We start from the raw sequence: 18,882 nt of genomic DNA on the forward strand, positions 1-18,882 counted from the left end.
ACACACACATCAGTTTCACAGTCTGCAGCCTGGAAGTCTCGAGACGCCTCCGCTGATGGGAAACCTCCTCGGAGCTGCATGTGTCCAGTTCTGCAGCAACCGAAGAACAAGCTGCTCTCACTGTTTACCAGCCAGAGGGAGTCTGACTGCTGCTGCTTGATTCCACCTCCGTCAGGTGGTTTGAGAAAACGACCCCAGAGGGTGAAGCAGAGGGAGATTTCTGTCTGGTAGTTTGCAGGATCGATTCCCATGGAACGTTGTGGAAGGACGTGATATGTGTCGGGGGAAGAGCTCATTACATTTTGGTGCAGATGCAGGAAATTATTTTTCACTTTCTGTAGGAGAGAGAGAGCAATTTTCTACATTTTCACCTTTTTTCTCAGAGAACAATGGATGAATGTTGATGAAAAAGAGCAGGTGTGTTCAGAGGACTGATATTTATGAGTGTGTGGAATTGAAATTTAGTGCAGATCCAAATAAAAATCCGGATCTAATGAATTGAATTGTGGTTTCATACGGAGGCTGTTGGGCCTCGGTGGAGGTTTATGAGCTTTTCATGTTCCCTCGTCTTTTATACTTATGAAAATCATACATTCAAATGATTTCCTTCCAAACTTACTAATTAGAATTAATAATAATGAACATTTATAATTGAGAGAAATATAAAAAAAATGAGGAACAATAAGTAACAATAATTAAAAAATAAAACATTTCAAAAAGCTTCCTTGTATGTGCAAACCTATAAAACTCAGATTCTGTTTCAGGTGATTCTAGTTTGTTGTTGGTTTATTGAATCAGTCAATTTACAAACTGGCATGAATTTTGTTATATTTTCTCCTTTTATACGTTCAGACCTGTTGCTGTCTGTTGTTCCAGCCTCAGAAATCACAGGGAAACCGACTGGTGAGCTTTCTGTTCTTAGCCCAGTTCTATTATTACTCCATTATTCTGTTACTCTGCAGTGTTCTGTGAATGTCTGACTGACGGAGTGACTGGTTGATGAAGTGGCACGCACACAGACACACACGCACACCGACATAGACACACACACACACACACACACACTTTCCCTCCATTGTCTGGATGCCAAGCTGATGTGTAACCGCGGCTCTCAGCCTTCTATCGCTGTAAATTTAGCAACAGAAGCTTCTCAGCTGCTCCTTTTCCAAAACCCGAGCCCTCCTCTTCCATCCACAGTATTTCATCCATCTCCTTCTCCAGGGTCACCCCCCCTCCCCCCCACCCGCACCTTTTCCACACATAAACATACATATCACACGCACACACACTAACACACCTCGCTGTCATCCCCAGCCAATAAGGGCCTGATGAGCTCAAGTATCACCAGAACACAAGGACTTATTCTCTGAGCGGCGCCTGCAGATTCTTACAGACCTTCATGCTCATCGCCGGAGGAGCTTCTCTTCCCCTCTGAGGTAAGACGGCTGCAGACGGCCCTGAAATCACCGATCATCACCGAACAACACGTTTCCCACTCATTCTCTTTCATTTCGAGCCGAACTTTGCAGGTTTTGGCTCAAGAGTTGAGTTTCTCGCTGCTTTTTTTTTTTTTTTGTGCAGCAGGAGAAAACGAGCCTCTGGTATTTGACAGGGAGAAAACACAGCTCATCCTCAGAGCGCTGCCGACTGCAGCCTCAGGGACGTGTGAAACAGACGCAGACGTGTTCAGCTGCATTTCGTGTCGTTTATGTTGGAGACGGTTAACACCGACTAAAGAGCTGGAGTCCAGTTTCCTCAGCCTTTCAGTAAAATGTCATTTTATCTCATTGAATCAGATGATTCCAATTTGAAAAAAGACTCGTTGGATATCATTTTAAGTTTCAGTTTGAAAAGACAGAGTCAACTTGAAATCTCTGCAGGAATTTAAAAAAAAGGAATTACATTTTAATAACAATAATTCCTAGCGATATATAGTAATAATAAAACTTATAATGTACAATCGCATCAAACCAAATGTTCTGTGAAATTAGAAGAGTTTGCACTTTGACCATTGAAGCTGTGAACTGCAGCTACAAATTGAAATTCAGCTGATTTACATTTTACTGTTTATCTGTTTAATTCAGTTTTTTATCGTGTTTTACCTTCAATTACCACGTTTAGATTTGATTACAATGTTTTGCCATTGCATGTAAATTGTTCAATATCGTGAATTTATTAAAAAGATTCATAGAAACATCACAAGTACAGGAAGTGCTTTGTTTTGTGACAGAAAGAAATCCTGACACATTGAAAGCAAAACGTTTCTTTTCGGATTTTGTGAAATTTATTGCATGTTACATTGGTTTCCTGCACATTCTGACTCCTTTTCTGCACGATCACATGTTCACAAACTTCATCTGGGTGAAGTTGCAGATGCTGAATCGTCAAATATCTGGTTTGGGTTCGACGTCTCCTTCTCTTCTCGTCATTACACAGACGACCGGAACTGAAACGTTCTCTCATCCTGTGGCCTCTTGTCAGAATGTTGAACTTTAAACCGATATGGTCACCGTCCTGGTCGACTTCTCAGAGGTTGTGAGGTTTGGAGACGGTGATGATTCCTCATTCGAGGCCCGTTTCCTGTCTCACAACCTTCGTCCACACGGCTCTTACATTTGCCTCCTGTCGTCATTTCAGTCTAAATCTGCTCTGCATTGGCCCAGGATGTGACTTTTCTCCTGTCTGATCAGAGTTATACTTTCAGAAAGACTCTGAAACGCTTCTCAGCATCCAGTGAGGTGACCCCCCCCCCCCACACACTAAATATACAGGGTGCTGAAGTGTCGGCATGTGTTGAGCGACTGCCGGACACACAGAGGTGAGGCCGCTGTCGGCTGCGAGTCCATCAAAGAGCTCGTTTGTCGGAGCTGGATGCTGATTGGCTGCCCGGGTGCGGAGTATCCTCCAGCTGGACAGAGCCGGGGGATTAAAGCAGCTATTTGGACGCCGCTCCTCAGCTGATGGGTTGAAATGTGATCCAGGACTAATCCTCCGAGTCCCCTGCAGCTGTGCCCACCCCCAAGTGTGAAGGACTCATCCAAAGACACTTTATATATAAATCCAATATCATTTATTTGCATGTAGAATAAACAGTGAAGCCAACGGAGCTGCTCCTCATCCTCCTCAGGAGCCCATCGACAGTGGCGATGAGGCTTCAGGGGAACATCTGCACACTCAATGAGCAGAGAGCAGAGTTACATTTTTTTAATGATCTGTGAAAGCTGGTGTTGAATCCTGGGAAGCAGCTGCAGCTTCAGATCAAAGGTTTCACAGCTCGTCTGCAGAGAAACACAGAAACTTTACTGCTGTAATTGTAAGGGTCACATTCAAAGGTTGATTCGTACAAAATCCTAAATCAGATATACTAGATGTAATTTCTAACTTACTTGTAAACTATGTTGTTGTACTCGCATCCAGGACTCGGACTCGACTCTCGATATTTGGACATTAAGATAGGACATCATTCAGAATCAGAAGTTACAGACGAGGACTTAAACTTATTTTTATATAGTAGACTTTAATAATTTTACACAAGCTATCACCACTGTAACGTTAGTCAGCTTTGTGCCGGGTCAGAGTTCACAGGGAACGGTCACGTGCGCCCTCAGTAGCAGTCGGTGCTCAGAGACGCTTTGAATGGTGCGTTTTGCTTTAACGAGTCTCGGTGACTTGGACTCGGGTAACGGGGACTCGACCCCGACTCCTCTGACTCTGACTTGAACTGTGAAGACAAAAGACTCGACTATAGTCATGCAACTGGTTTTGGTTTTATTTCTCCAAGTGTTGAGATCATCTGCGATTTCTGTCTCGACTCCAATAGAATGAAACTGGATTAGAAAAATACCTTTTTAAAGAATCTCCTTATTCTCTACTTAGTGCCTGAACATTTACGTGTACATAACGTGGCAGTTATAATTGAACGTGTGGATTCTGAATGTGAAATTAATACTATCCATTGTAACATTACAAATTAAAACAGACACTTGTCATCATCTAAACGTCGCCAGGCAACCAGCTGAAACACGCACCCCCCCCCCCCCCAACCACACGTTTTCTGTACGAACATGTAAATTAGTGAAGACCTGAAGGTTAAGGAGGAGGAGTTTCGGTATTTGTGCGGCAGAGCAGCGTCTCTGGCTCGTTTCACATCAGCACCGTCTCATTCCTGTTCTTTCCCCTCAGGTGTGAAGTCTGCACTCACCATGTCGGACACCGAGGAAGTGTAAGTGCTTTCCCAACATCCACATCAACGCACAACACGAGGATTTAACCTGTCATTTCTAACTGTCTCGTATTTCTTTGTATTTTCAGGGAACAGTACGAGGGTAAGTGACCATTCAGAAACATTTCAATTATTTTTATTTCTACATGTCTTCGTCCCTGCTGTCCAGGACCCTCAGACTCATTCTCTCTCGTTGTCCGTCTCTCGTCTCCTTTTGTTCATTCTGTGTCCTTTTCAGTCTCCTTGTCGTCTTTCTGTTTATTTTTGGTTGTTTGGTCTCTTGGTATCTTTTTCTATCTTTTTTTTGGGGGGTGGGTGGTAGGACTTTTTGTGGTTGTGTTTTGTCTTTTTGTTTTAAGTCTCCTTGTAGTCGATCTATCTGTGGTTGTGTTTTTTACACGATGTCCTTGTTGTATGTGTCTTTGTGTGTCTGTCTTCATTCTGAGTCTCTTTTTTCATTTCATCTTTTTACCTATTTTTCATCTGTTCCTCTTTTTGGTGGTTTTGTGTCTGAAAGCATTTTTTTGATATTTAAAGTCTTTTTAATTTTTTTATTACAACTTACTTTGAAAGAGGCTTAGTGTGCGAAACAGACTTTGGTGACTTCAGTAAATTCACCAAGACATGATTTTAAAGTGTTTTTCTACTTTTTCCTTTATTGGAAATAAGTGTCAGATTCCCTGGTAACATATATTGTGTCCATTTATTTAACTTGGGTAAATTGACCCAGATTCATGTGATGTGAATGTGATGAAATGACTTGATGTCCTGTTTGTTTCTCTTCTCATCTCTTTCTTTCCCAAACCGAAGACGAGGAAGGTAAAGACGACTGAATCGATTCCACGTTTCAGATCTTTTTCCACTGTACTAATGTGTCGGCGGCCTGGTTTCACCTTTAATTTGAAGTGTTTGACATTGACACCTGCTAATAAGACAGAATGTAGAACATTTACAAGGATTTAAGTTGAGCTTCAAAAGGATTTCCATGCAAAGTAAAAACTCTTAAACCGCATTTGGGTTTAATTGTTGATAAAAGTTAAATACATGAGCGTCAGGTGAGTCAGCATTGTCTCCTCGATTATCCACAGTTGCATTAACATTAGCATTTTCACACAATATCAGTATTTTTCTTCAGATGCTATTGTTGTTGAAACCTTTCTCATATTTGTGCAGAAAGAAGCGTACATGTGTGTAATGCTCTGCAGTGTAAAGCTAACTCCAGCTGTCAGTCAAACACTTCCAGGTTAAGGGTTTCTTCTTCTAAACGAGTGATGTTTCAAATCACATGGTTAAGAAAAAAATGTGGCCGAGCTTTTTTGAGCGTTACATTTATTTTCTTGGCATGTGACATGTTTACACGGCCATCTGTGAATGTCACATCAGTGCAACGGTCGTTGACCTCATTCACACAACGGCCATATTTCAAACAGTGGAGCTGGAAACTGTCTGGAGGACAAACCTGGAGCTGCTGATCCAAATATAGGAAAATATTCAGAGAGGAAACTGGCTCAGAGAATTCATGTCACATTACATTTAGAACCAAGCTGTTGCTTCGCTAGTTTGTTGAGTCTTTCTGTACATTAGTTGTTTCAGATTCATTTATAAATGCTTTAAAAAACATGGCAAAGTAAAAACAGTGCGATGAGATAAAAAACGAGATTAAAAAAGAGGCACCATAGCAGAATCATATGTCTGAGTCAGGAAGGAATTAAAAGCAAGATTAAATAAACTTAAAATAAAAACTACATGTTCCTGTGTTTCATGTCTGCTGCAGTAAAAATTAACATTTACTTTCCACTTGCTAAATTTGGAACAGGAACAATATCTCCCACAAGGTGCAAAGAACTTTAGACTTAGTCTGAACTGTCCACAAAGTTTGCAAATCATTGTTAAATTTACAAATGTTAATTTTCCTTGGAATATGCTTCATTGTTTCTCCAGAAAGAACAAGATAGCAAATTTTGCATCCAGTCACCGAAGCTAGTGGAACAGAGGAACTAGTTTAGACTGAAGCCGTATCTATAATAGTTTCTACCAAATCCACGACATTCAACCAACGCTAACCCACAGCATCATATGATGGTGAATATCATCAAAACATTGGATATGTTTCCCAAAACTGATTATCTGGAAATACAGCGAGAGCAATATGACTTCAGGGATTTAAATGAGTCAGGTCCAGTTTTTCCATCGGCTGTTCTTCAGGAAGTTTTCCAGCCCGACGGTTCAATATGGCTTCTGTGTGGAAGGTCCCACTGACCTTCTCTCATCATCATCTGTTTCTCTCTCTCCGTTCTCCAGCAGCACTATCCCTCGCTCAAACTTCCATCCTCTGTGTAACTAAAGTATTCTCTCACTTTTGTTTTCTAATGGCTCTGTAATGTCTGTGGTCTCCATTAACGGCCTTCTCCGACACCCTCCCTCTCCCCCGGCGATTTGGTGCATGCTGCGTGCCCGTAGCCCAGGAGGAGGTAGTAGAAGTAGAAGTAGCCCCTGAGGCGGAGGCCCAGGTAGAAGCAGAGCCAGAGGTAGAGCCTGAACCAGAACCAGAACCCGAACCAGAGCCCGAGCCACAGGAGGTGGTGCATGAGGAGGAAGGTATGTGGCATGTTCACCCTTCTCCTGCTGGACATCCAGCAAAACATATCCTGCTCGACAAGTCACAGTCTTGAGTCTTTAAAGGAAAATTCTGTGTGATTTGACTTTTTGCTTTTACATTTTCCTGCAGTCACAGTGGAGCCTTGCAAACTTGTTCTGGTCGGTGATGTCAAAACCTTAATTTATACCCTACAAAGCCAGTTGTCAGGATTAATAAGAGATTAGCAGTCACCTTTAACATAATTACTCGGCGCGTCATTGGTGCCAAGCAGTTTATTTTCTGCCTGTCACAATGACAGATGCTGTGGCGCCAACTGCAAGACCTCAGTGGTATGTGGAGCAGAAGTGTCGCCTGATTTTAGACGTCCACTGTTTGAAAAGCACTTTGTGTTGGATTGAATTTCCAGAGGTTTTAGAAATAAAGATAAAGCAAACTAAAAAGTAAATCCACACACAGTTTTTAAAAGTTTACACAACAAAAAGTTTCATATTCATTTACCACATAATTCTGTGTAGTAACACAGTTTTATTAACAGCAGTCGAATAGACAGAACTATCTTGAAGCAATATTCTATCATTGTTTCATAAAATGCTTAGCTTTTATAATGTGAATAGTTTTTTTCACATTTCCAAACAGTTTTATAATCTTAAAAAGTAAAAACTGTTGCTCTTAATTGTTGAAGGAAATAATATTTATACTCAGAATTCCGAGTAATTTGCTGGATAAACGCTGGTTTTATGATAAATTGCAGGGGAATGTAAGAAATGAGCAGAAACTCTAATCAAACCACACAGTGAAGAAAATCAGCAGTTTGTGGAGATATTATTTTGAGTTATATATGATCTATTCTCTAGATCTTTCCTGGCAGATATATATTAAAACAAACTTGACGACTCAAAACTCAATTGTCTTGTTGGGTTGGATATTTTTGCAGTTTCACTCATCTAGATTTTACTTTTCAGTTTCCCTTCAGCCCTTTCCACTGGAGTTACCTCTGCAGAGGAAATAAAGAACTTGTGAAAGTTTTAAGATGCATTTAAAACAGAATAAAATTATTTAAAAAAACATTTAGACAAACACAAAACCCACATGATATCGCTCAGTGTAACAGCAACAAGCTGAAGCTATAACTGACTGCATTAACCTGAACATAAACACAGACAACAGCTAAAGTTCATCGAATAATTACAGAACATTCATTTGCTGCCAGAATCTAGAAATTGATCTAGAAATTGAAATAAACAGACAAAAGCAAATTAACAAACATTTACACATATGAACATTTGTGCAGCCTGTAAAATAAAATACAATTTCCCTAATGATCGAAGACTAAGTTTCTCTAAGACAGGGTTTGACCAAAGACTATTTCTCCACCATCAGGTCAACATTTAAACCCTACAGAATATAAATGTCTATCTTTGTTGTATTTCCATGATGTATTTACGATGATAAACAATTTAAATTTGAATAACTCTGTTGCTTTTGCAGTTGTGGCAGCTCCTAGACAAAGTTCTGATAAATCAGCAGTTTGTTGATTCATACCAGTTCATGAATATTGCAGCCTCATCAACAGTGTGTGACACAACCACACCCATTGGACGCACACAGCGGCAGCGGCAGCATCGTGATACAGCACTTTACAATCACACATTCTCATTTATCTGTGTCGCTTCACGCATCACTGTGGCACGACGTGGTCACTGTGTGTGTTGCACTTGTTCCAGATGCCTAAAGTACCTTCGGGCATCTCCAACAATGTCCATGAACCCCACACTTTTCATTTCTTGTGTTATCGCTCACTGTGACATGTGTGTGCTGAATTTGAGCCGTGCATATAAATGTTGAAAGGAAGAAGAAGAAAAGCTGCGTTTGCATGAATCGACTTTCCCGTCTCCTCCGCGGCCTTCGGTCCAAACTGTCGTCTCATTTCAACGTCAGTTTCCTTTGTTTGCTTTGGGCGAACGTCGAGGCCTTGGCAGAGAGGATGATGGGTAATGTCAGCCATGTAAAGGCCATTTCTCTTCAGCTCCCTTCAGTCCATGTTTAGCATCTTTCTCTCTGTGTGTAGACGAAGAGTGAGACTGGCAAACTGCTCCTAAACATTTACGTTGGGGTGTTGTGGTGCAACACGATCGTCTCCGTCCGTCCTCCACCTCTGCATTTTACTTTACGTGCAGATGGAGTCGCTGCAGAGGGCCCAGGCTTTAATGTGCTCGTCTGAATTATAAATTATAATAAAAACTACTCAAAGACCCTGAATCAAACTCAAAAAAAGCCTTTGATCATTAGTTTTTATACGTTATCAAAGATTTCCATCTGTCCTCCTGTACGAAAGGAATGAAAAGGAGACAATACTCTCAGGTACACATTATTATTATTATTATAATTTAGAGTAAGTTGCTTTAAGTGTTTAAACAATGATTTTCTTATGCAAAACAAGTAAAGGTCCTGCTGTCAGAATTTGATCAAAGCAATTGTATATACAGTATTCGAGGAATAAAACATCCTGCGGCGTTGGACTCGTGCAGCGACGTCCACAAACACCCCAATCCTGTAAATGTGGCTTGATAAGCTGTGCAGCGTAAAACTTGAACAGGCTGCCCTGTCCCATCACTAATGGTTTCTGTTCTGCTCTTGCTTCGGACGCTTGCTGCTTGCAGAGGCCTATGAAGAGGAAGGTATGTTGATTTGAATTCTTCTCCGTTCTTCTGATTGGACCCTTTTTTCTGTTTCACACTTTGATTTGTCTGATTTGTTGGTTTCCCCCTTGAGAGGAAAATGTACCCGCTTAGTCTCAGGTGACGGAGGTGTATTCAGAAATGCTGAGTCATGGTGACGGGCCGCTCTCTCATCTCTGCTTCTTCTCTTTTTCGCATGAATGTTTCCTGCCAGAGGAGGGCGATCAAGATGGTAGTTTGTATTTCCTGCTGAGTCGCTGTTGCTTTGCCTGCGTTTTCCTCCCATGTCTGTTTCTGTTTCTGTTTAAGTAGTATTATTGTTATTATTGATTAAGGTCCCATAAAATATAAAAAGCTAATCACAAACCTCCCGACCCCGGTTGTTCTTACCACAAAACTTAAAAAACAATTAACAGTAATCACATAAAGTCTTACGTGAAGTGAAAGTGTGCGCGTATGTTGAATTAAATAGTTTCTGTGGTGATTTATGACACACAGTGTACTGATCCTGATTAGCACTTTAAACGTCTCTGGTTATATTGGTTTGATTTACAAACTAATGCACAACAAATTAACATTGTGGAATAAATACGTTATTTTTCAGTGGCCTCATTCCTGTGTACGAACCTTCACTGGAAAGAAAATGCACAGAAATAAAGAAACGTATTGATGTTTTAACTAAAGATGACCAAAGAAATATTTGTTGACTGAAAACATACCCAAAACAAAAACGTGTGATTTCTAGATTCATGCACTGTACCTGGTGTCCATATTAACTTCAATCAATTACACATAGACTTAAAAAAAAAGAAGGCATTTGCTGCATATTGAATAATTTAACAGTTGAAGAGCGGATTGAAAATATGCTAATTCTTGTTGAGCTTTGATATAGAAACTGCTGTTCGCAAAGTTTATTTATTTTCATTTTATTTGTTTGACTTAACAAAATATTTCTTTGACATGGAGTCAGTTTGGTCGAACAAGAACACATTAACAAACCGATGAACTTCAGTCAATGCTCGTCTACAGCCGTACCCCTGTAGGAGCATTGACTTTCAACCAGTATTAACGTGTATTTAAAGAACTTGAATGAGAGGCTAACACACAGTAATCAGGCCACTGATGATGATAGAAAGTTCTGCTAAAATGAAGACTCACATTTTATTCCAGTGGAGGTGTGGAAGAACATGCAGATGTAACTCAGCTTGTCCACATGGATTTTCCCCTGATTAACCAGCAGCTCTTTAGACTTCACCTCTCTTCTATTCTGAGTCTCTAACACTTTGATTTCTCTCTTCTGTCCTGAACACTCGTTTGGAATCTGTAAAACCAGAGGAGAAGCCAAAGTTCAAGTGAGTTCATAGAAATTATGCGATCTCTGATCTGCGGCTGAAACATGGTAATTTCTCTGGTTTGTTACTGGTTGGTACAATTTGAATATCGTGTGTTTCGACAGACCTTCTGCTCCGAAGATCCCTGATGGCGAGAAAGTGGACTTTGATGTAAGTTTTTGTTAATCAATATTTATCCAGAGAAATTTATTTAAAACTCTGTTCTCCCATCGAGTAAAGTTGCACGACTGTCGGAGTTGAACAATGTGATCTAACATCAGTTCCAATCATCAGAACATCACTTACGTAATGTTAGGGACAGGTGATTGTTTTGTGTGTCTTCATTCACAAAGTGCTTTATTACCTGCAGCAAGGAGGTTATGTTTTCACCTCTATGTGTCCATTTGGTTGGTTTGTTTGTTAGCAAGATTGCACAAAAACTTCTGGACAGATTAACTATGTGGGAGAGAGCACATACCTCCACCAAGGCTTAAATTCAATAAGGATACACACTCATAGGTATCACTCCTCTAAACATGCCTGATTTTTGTCAGCAAGATCGATTGAGTAGTTCCTGGGAAATTGGTGAAGCCAAGTTAGAGAAAGTGATTTAAATGTTCTGGATCCCTTTGTCTGGATCCACCTGGTATTTTTTTTTTTTTGGGCCCATGTCTTTTGTGGAATGCTTTTCATTTTTCATTCTGTAGTTTTTGTGCACGTCTGCTGACAAAACCAATGGACAGGAACTAGCAGCAGAAATAATTAATTAATGAATAAATTAATGCTGTAAATTGACACCAACAAATGAGAAACTTTCTGCTGAAAATTGCTCACGTTACAGTTAAATCATCAGCTTGGGTTTGGGACCAGCAACCTTGTCCCATGCACTGTGCACAACGAGTATCCAGTCAGCTCATGACTCATCTGTCCACTTCTTACAGGACATCCAGAAGAAACGCCAAAACAAGGACCTGGTTGAGCTGCAGTCGCTGATCGACGCTCACTTCGAGTGCAGGAAGAAAGAAGAAGAAGAACTCATTGGTCTCAAAGATCGAATTGTGAGAACTTGCCTGAAGAAAACATGTAGAAACGACAGTCGTGTCTGTCCAAAAATAAAACAACGCACAGACAGCTTTTCATTCTGCCTTTTGACTTGTGCTTTCAGGAGAAGCGTCGAGCTGAGAGAGCCGAGCAGCAGAGGATTCGTAGTGACCGAGATAAAGAGCGACAGGCCAGACGGGAGGTACGCAGCCACTTAGTGGTCATAGCAGAGTAATTCACCACCAGGCTGAAAAGCAGTGTCACACTGACATCTACTGCATTTACATCTGCACAGTACACTGAAACACTGCGGTGCTTCTGGACTGGTTCGTTTAGGTTCCTCTCAGTCACACTTGGAGGTTCTCTCCTCTGTGGGATCCCCCAGGGGTCCATTCTGGGTCCTCCTGTATTTACTACATGAATGCTCATACAATTTCCTGCAGTTGAATGACACCAAATTGTAGTAATTATACAATATTTAATTTTATATATAACTTTCTGGTCAAATCATTAGCAGTATAATAATCTCTTGTCTTGTCCAGATGCCTTTCAAACATTTAAACAAGATCAAATCATTTCTTTCATTTGATGATCTAGAAGAGATTTAGAAAAGGTCAAGCACACTTTACTTTTATCCAAGCAAGAGACGCTGCAACTTGTTATTATTTTCAAACTATTTATTCCTAATGTAAAGCACATGTACTTAAATAAATAGTTACTTCAATTACTATTAGTGACTATACCCAGAGAAGTTTAAAGGTGCAGCAAATACAGTATTTTCCACATTTTGTGGACATTTCTGACACAAGGAATTCATTATGAGTAAAGATCTCGGGGGTCCCTCCGTCTGCCACGTTGTTGAATTGTGACATTTTGAAATTCATCCGACAGGCTGAGCGGCAGAGGAAGGAGGATGCCGACGCCCAGAGGAAGGCTGAGGATGACGCTAAGAAGAAGACCGCACTGAGCAACATGGGGTCAGGCTACAGCAGCCACCTGCAGAGGGTGAGCGTCGTTTACTTCTTTTCTTCTTTTTGTTGTTGTAATTTCAAATTCTTGCCTCAACTTCATACAAACGCTGAGGAGATGTGGAGTTTGACGTCCTTGGATTTTTCTAGATCGACCAGAAGAGAGGCAAGAAGCAGACCGAGAGAGAAAAGAAGAAGAAGATTATGTCAGAAAGATGCAAACCACTGAGCGTCGCAGACCTCAGCGAGGACAAGCTGAGGTAACGGACGGGAAGAAGACAAGTCACCGACTCACAACACAATAATTACACCAAAGAGAGCACACGCGTTATCTTGTTCTGTAAGATTCAAACGTACAATGAGCAGATAAATCACCTATAAACATGAACCTGCAGCATGAACGTCAATTAATCTAATATTCATCACACCAGAGTCAGAATGTTCGGCAAAGTCACGAAATATCAAAATTTAAATTAGTTTTCGCCTTTGTGTTTCACTTACTACTACTCCATCATCTGTTGGATTTTTCTCAAACACTAAAGTTTTGTAACTTTTTTGAATATTTAAATTAGATTCATTTTTCTAAGGTTGTTCATTGAATCTTTGGTTTGTGTTTGTCAGGGAAAAGGCGAAGGAGCTGTGGGAGTGGCTGCACAGCCTGGAGGCCATTAAATACGACCACTGTGAGAAGCTGAAGAGACAGAGATACGAGGTCAGTAACGCACGAGGAGTTTTACATTGTTTGTAAAATGTCTTGGCTTCGTGCATTGTATTTTCTCGTTGTGTGTGAATTGTTGGTAAATAATCCCTTTCATTTTCCGAATAGGGATTTTAAAAACCATCCATAATATTTTAACCATCCGAGGTAGACTTACTACAAGCCACGAGATTGTGATTTTATTTGCTATGTAAAGGAGAAGGACTACACTACCCACAATCCACAGGCGTAATAGCTACTCCTGGGATTGGTGGAGCTCGTTGTTACTATGGAAATGTTAACCACGAAAATCATGTCGACGATTTTGATGCTTCGGTATTATCTTCGTGTTCAGAATTAACCTGGTCTTAGGTTTTGTTGGTGAAGATAATTTCTGTTTCCCTCACAAATGAGCAAAGGAAGCATTTCCTGCATTAATAACTTGCGTATGTCTTTGCGTAAATTACCCACTGATCCCTCTGTTGGTAAAATCAGATAAAATGAAGATGTTGCAAAAGTTGCAACATCTTCCAGGACTGTTGAGGTCCTGGTTGTGAACAGGTGAGATGTAGCTGCCAGTCACAGTTCATCTTCTCTTTCAGGTCATTTCTCTCAGAAACCGTATCGACGAGCTGCAAAAACAGTGAGTGAACACACAAACACACAAACACACAAACATTTACAAACTACGTCAGAAAACAATCGTTTCATAAGTTCTGTCTCGTGTATTAACAGATAATTAACAAGAATATAGTAAAATAAGGCTCTAATATAGATTATACTTATCAAACACTTGAACTAGTTATTCTAGATTCTAATGTGTTATAAACCATCTATTACATTCTTATGAATCATTTATAAAGGCTAATTAAAGGGACTTAAAGTTTGTTTTTAAGTATTGATCAGTTCAAAGTTTTTTCACAACTTTTATCATTTCCTGTTTAACAAAACAGTCCAGTCTAGTATCTCAGACTCAAACAGAACAGACAAACACAAATGAAACAAGATTTTACTATTGAAGGTTTGAGAAAATTAAAGTTAAAGTTGGCGACTTTTCAATTATGGCGCTCATAATTTGCTCATATTAAAAATGATTATTTTTTAAATCCTTGAGAGGTGACACGGATACTTCACCTCACTCTTGTTCATGGTGACGTAGAGAAGTAGAGTTTCATTTTAAAGTGTCACTGTTCAGATCTGACTCTGTTTTTTTGCGTTTCGCGTCTTGCAGCAGCAAGAAGGGCGCCGCCTCGCGCCGCAGGAAGTGAGCGGCTCCTCGTGGCGGTCCGGCCAACAGGAGGCGCGTTCCCTCGGCTACAGGAGCGGCTCGAACATCAGCAACCTCTGCAGCATTGAGCGGACGCCTCATCGCCTGTGTTTGTTTGAGTCAGAGTGTTTTCTGGATGAATTTAGCTACAATAAAATTACATAAATATTAAAAATGTTCTCAAAGTATTTGTGTTAAAAAATAAAGAAATTGTAACGGTTGAGACAATAAAATGCCAGAATTCTTCGTCCTCCAGTCTGAGTCCAAGTTTGTGCGAATCAATATTGACCTGATCGATCTCATCCATTAGCTTCAATTAAAACCCCGACACTATATAAAGAAAGATAAGAAATAAAACATTTTTATGTTTTACAAACCTGAAGTGTGAAAAAAACCAGATAACGGGAGTGAATTGCAACAATTGGATGTTTATTACACTAAACATTATTGGTAATAATATAGTAATGTTTTATTGATTAGTAGTTATTATTGTAAAATCCACATTTACTTAGAATCGTATTTTGAATACAAGTCAACAATCTATTTCAGATAAGATTTGTAATTAAAACTTCCTGACCAAACTTTTACTTTAGTGGGGGTGAATAATAAACTTTTAAAGAACTGTTAATTGACCTTTGCCAAAAAGAAAGAACAAGTTATTTAAGTGAGTAACTTTCTTTTCACTAAAGCTGCTCTGAAATGATTCCTGTTCCACAATGTGCAACCAGGTAACATTTCAAAGATGCCTTATGTGATGACTGATATAATTGAAGCCCATAAAAGTCAAACGTTTTGGTAGTGTGGTGAAGCAGGTAAAGATCTGATGTTCTTCTACCAATCAGAGCAGATAGATTGTGCTTAGAGTTAGTTTTTACTGCCACCCAGTGGCGAATAATATGTTTGCAAGGACAGAAGAAGATGTCAAAGATGCCATAATGCTTCAAGAAAGAATTTCAGTTTACATAATACAGACTAATGCTGAGGAGGAGATAAATAAATATTGCTTTATTCAAATTTTATACACTCATAAATAATATGTAGAAACATATGACACAACAATCCCAGCATCCTTTGTGTGTGTGTGTGTGTGTGTGTGTGTACTATAAACAAGTAACTCTTATTTACAGATGTACAAAATGGTCCTTGGTCATTATGTCAGAAGCAGAAATCAATGAAAGCCATATAGAGATATTTACATATATATATATATATATATATATATATATGTTTGTGTATAGATACATTTCTGCTGAGATTTTTTGCAGCATCCTTCAGTTCATTCGGACTGAAAGCTGAAGGAAGTGTACTGAGACGTTCTCACCCAAACAGTGTTGGCATAAAAATATCTCTGCTCCAACTGCAGAGGGAATCTTTTAGAGAGTTTTGAAAATAGGGGGAATAAGTTTGTTTCTCTGTGGAATTTGAGTCCGGGACTCCGTCGGCTTCAGAGCGGCTCATACATGCTGCTGGGTTCGGCCGAGGGCCTGGACCCAGCAGGGCTGTTCACAGGTGATCCAGGACCCCGGGGGACCACGCTGTCTCCCGGGGGGGCCACAGCTGGGTCTGTGCTGATCCGCTCTACGATGCTGGACAAACAGTCCAAACTAGAGATGTACGACGGTTTAGAGCTGCTGGAATCTGTAAGAAACAAAGCAGGAAGTGTTAGTTTTTGCCTTTAAACGAAACAGACAGGTAACGGCGGCCATATTGAAAGAGGCGGTGTGCACAGACTAGTTATTTCAAAGGAGAAATAGTAAAAGAGGTTAAATCTCGGTTATATTAAATGACAGAATGGTCATGTCGTCGCATGGGGTTAAATCAGGAATCAAGTTTCATTAAAGAAGAAAACCAACGCATTTAAAATGAAACTGTTTATATGAAGAAAAATAAATAAACATGACATGAAAGGAGAGACAGGACAGAGACTGACCGTCTGTCTGGCTGCAGTAGGAACCGTCACTGTTTTCACTTCTGGTTGAACACGGAGACATGAAATCCACCTGCAAGCAAAAATCAACCAATCAGTCAATTAACCAAATATTATCGATCGATTAGCAGCCACCAGGAGCTGATGCAGTGTTTACCTCAATCAAAAGTGAACAATTGTCCTGTAGATTTATAATTTTTATGGTTCTAACATCTTGTTCTTTTAGTCTGTAAAATGATTTTCTGTGAACCTTTAATACACATACATACAACTCTTAATTTTACATTTTAGCATGTTATTAGCAAAGTTACATCAAACCTGAGACTTGTTTACAGCCACACGGATTATCAAGATTTAATCTGCTCAAACCTGCTGCTCACTTGATGCAAATATTTTAAGATCAACAACTGAAACAAATATCTGCTGTAAGTGTCCGAATCTGCTTTTATTACCAAATTATTTCAAAAGTCTAAATCTTATTTTAAGCATTTAACACTTCAAATATACATCTTGAAATTCCCATTCATCAAAATTAGCCTCCGCAGCCAGAAATAAAAACCCTGCAGACACATTCTTTACATTTCATGAGGCAGCACATGAACTCTTCAGCTGTTCGTGCGCTCACCGTGCCATCGGAGCAGTTGGAGCGGGGGCTCGAGGCGTCCGAGTCGCCGCTGTAGTGTTCCAGTGGCGGGTAGAAGCTGTCTTCCCGGCCCGTCCTCAGCAGCGCCTGCAGCGACTCGATGTAGCTGATGGCGTTGCGCAGGATCTCCACTTTGGGCAGCCGCTGGTTGGGATTGGAGGCAGTGCAGCGTTTCAGGGTCTCAAAGGCGGTGTTTACTTTGCCGAGCCGACGTCTTTCTCTCACGGTCGCTGCTTTTCTTCTGTCTTCGTGAGTCGTCTTCGTCTTGCAGGCCTTGCAGGCCCACAGCAGGCAGTGTCCCGCCTGGTGTGGGCCCCCCGGGGCCCTCACATGCTCATCCTTGGGCACGTGGTGGTGTTGATGGTGGTCCCCTGGCTTCACTAGGCCGGCGTGCAAGAGCCGGGCGTCCAGGTCATCGAAAAAGTTCAGGTCACTGGTGCTGAAGCAGGGGTCATCGTAAAGGTCATTGGTTGGGGAGAGAGGGAAGGGAAGGTCGGACAAATCCATCGTCATCTGCAGAGAGGAGAAGAAAACCCCTCTGAGAACGAAACTGAAAAAAGTCTCCACAAAACTTTGATTTGTGAACTACAAATAGTGTAAAACCATAAAAAGTAAAGAAAGCTCAACAGTCAGCTGACCTGGTTAGAAAATGTTTAAAAAGTAGAAATAGTCGAGAGAGAAGTGAGAGATTTTAAAGGACCAGTGTTTGTAACTTCACCTCCTTCAGTTCGTCTTTATAAAGGAGTCGGACTGGAGGCGGGGCTGTGGTGTAAGTGACCAACAGGAGGGGGGGGGTGTGGTGTGTGTGTGTGTGTGTGCGTGTGTGTGTGTGTGTGTAGGGAGTGTTGGGGTCACTGAGGTGAAACTCAGCGACAGAAATGAAGCCGTAAAAAGAAGCTAATCAAGTCTTTACCAATCGTTCAGTCTGAAGTTGAGTTGATATTTGACAGTTTAACCTATAAATAAATATTCTTTATATTGTATTATAAATATATATTATATACATCATATATTATATACAATTTTTTCCTAAATAAAGATATAAAACCTGAGATTTTTTAACTTTAAGTTGTTAAGTAGTAATAACAATGGTAAAAAGACCAAATGACACATAAATCAATTGTTACATTTTACAATAAAAGCTCAAATTGTAGTTTAATGATAATTTCATTATCTAACCAGTTGATTTTCAGGAAGTTTCACCTGCTAATTTCATATGATGAAGTACAGATAAGCCAGTTTATACAACCTGAATTAGAATAAAATGACCTTATATAAATATCTAAGGATAGTTAATGTGCATTGTATATACATATAACATCCACACTAACTTTACCATAAAACACTATGGCAGATAATAAATTAAATAAGAAAACCAGATGAAATCATTATCATAATTATCATCCTTACTTTCTAACAGGATAGAAACGGGGCTAGAGGAGCAAAAATAAAACAACATTTTTGTGTTTAAAGTTGAAGTGAAGTAAGATGTATAAATCCATGGTATTT

At 40.1% G+C, this 18,882-nt stretch overlaps 2 protein-coding genes across 16 annotated transcripts; one reads left to right on the forward strand and one right to left on the reverse strand.

Moving 5' to 3' along the window:
• The first annotated feature begins 1,301 nt into the window (after nt 1-1,301).
• LOC117752233 (troponin T, fast skeletal muscle isoforms-like) lies at nt 1,302-15,052 on the forward strand. 15 transcript variants are annotated; one of them, XM_034569455.1, is made up of 16 exons: nt 1,302-1,436; nt 4,183-4,222; nt 4,312-4,325; nt 5,033-5,041; nt 6,683-6,820; nt 9,482-9,499; nt 9,714-9,731; nt 10,833-10,851; nt 10,956-11,001; nt 11,781-11,888; nt 11,996-12,073; nt 12,763-12,876; nt 12,990-13,099; nt 13,461-13,551; nt 14,139-14,179; nt 14,768-15,052. In XM_034569455.1, the coding sequence occupies exons 2-16, from the start codon at nt 4,203-4,205 to the stop codon at nt 14,802-14,804; spliced, it is 861 nt and encodes a 286-aa protein (XP_034425346.1). In that variant the 5' UTR covers nt 1,302-1,436; nt 4,183-4,202; the 3' UTR covers nt 14,805-15,052. The 15 variants fall into 15 exon arrangements, with proteins under 15 accessions (XP_034425346.1, XP_034425442.1, XP_034425404.1 ...); XM_034569445.1 differs by having other exon boundaries at nt 1,309-1,436; nt 11,772-11,888; XM_034569551.1 differs by lacking the exon at nt 6,683-6,820.
• Nucleotides 15,053-16,063: 1,011 nt separating this feature from the next.
• LOC117752388 (myoblast determination protein 1 homolog) lies at nt 16,064-18,075 on the reverse strand. Its single transcript, XM_034569636.1, has 3 exons — nt 17,356-18,075; nt 16,734-16,803; nt 16,064-16,441 (listed from the first exon to the last, which is right to left on the reverse strand). Exons 1-3 carry the CDS (start codon nt 17,884-17,886, stop codon nt 16,248-16,250), a joined length of 795 nt encoding a protein of 264 aa, XP_034425527.1. The 5' UTR covers nt 17,887-18,075; the 3' UTR covers nt 16,064-16,247.
• Nucleotides 18,076-18,882: the final 807 nt, after the last annotated feature.

The sequence above is a fragment of the Hippoglossus hippoglossus genome, chromosome 3, assembly GCF_009819705.1.
Source record: "Hippoglossus hippoglossus isolate fHipHip1 chromosome 3, fHipHip1.pri, whole genome shotgun sequence".
Classification (NCBI taxonomy): Eukaryota; Metazoa; Chordata; class Actinopteri; order Pleuronectiformes; family Pleuronectidae; genus Hippoglossus; species Hippoglossus hippoglossus.

Bases quoted from the DNA above. Each gene is read 5' to 3' on its own strand.
- LOC117752233 (XM_034569445.1), top strand. From the start codon at position 4,203: ATGTCGGACACCGAGGAAGT. The intron at 12,877-12,989 runs GTGAGCGTCGTT...GGATTTTTCTAG, and splicing joins ACAGCAGCCACCTGCAGAGG to ATCGACCAGAAGAGAGGCAA. The intron at 13,552-14,138 runs GTCAGTAACGCA...CTTCTCTTTCAG, and splicing joins TGAAGAGACAGAGATACGAG to GTCATTTCTCTCAGAAACCG.
- LOC117752388 (XM_034569636.1), bottom strand. From the start codon at position 17,886: ATGACGATGGATTTGTCCGACCTTCCCTTCCCTCTCTCCCCAACCAAT. The intron at 16,804-17,355 runs GTGAGCGCACGA...TTTTGCTTGCAG, and splicing joins CCAACTGCTCCGATGGCACG to GTGGATTTCATGTCTCCGTG. The intron at 16,442-16,733 runs GTCAGTCTCTGT...TGTTTCTTACAG, and splicing joins CTACTGCAGCCAGACAGACG to ATTCCAGCAGCTCTAAACCG.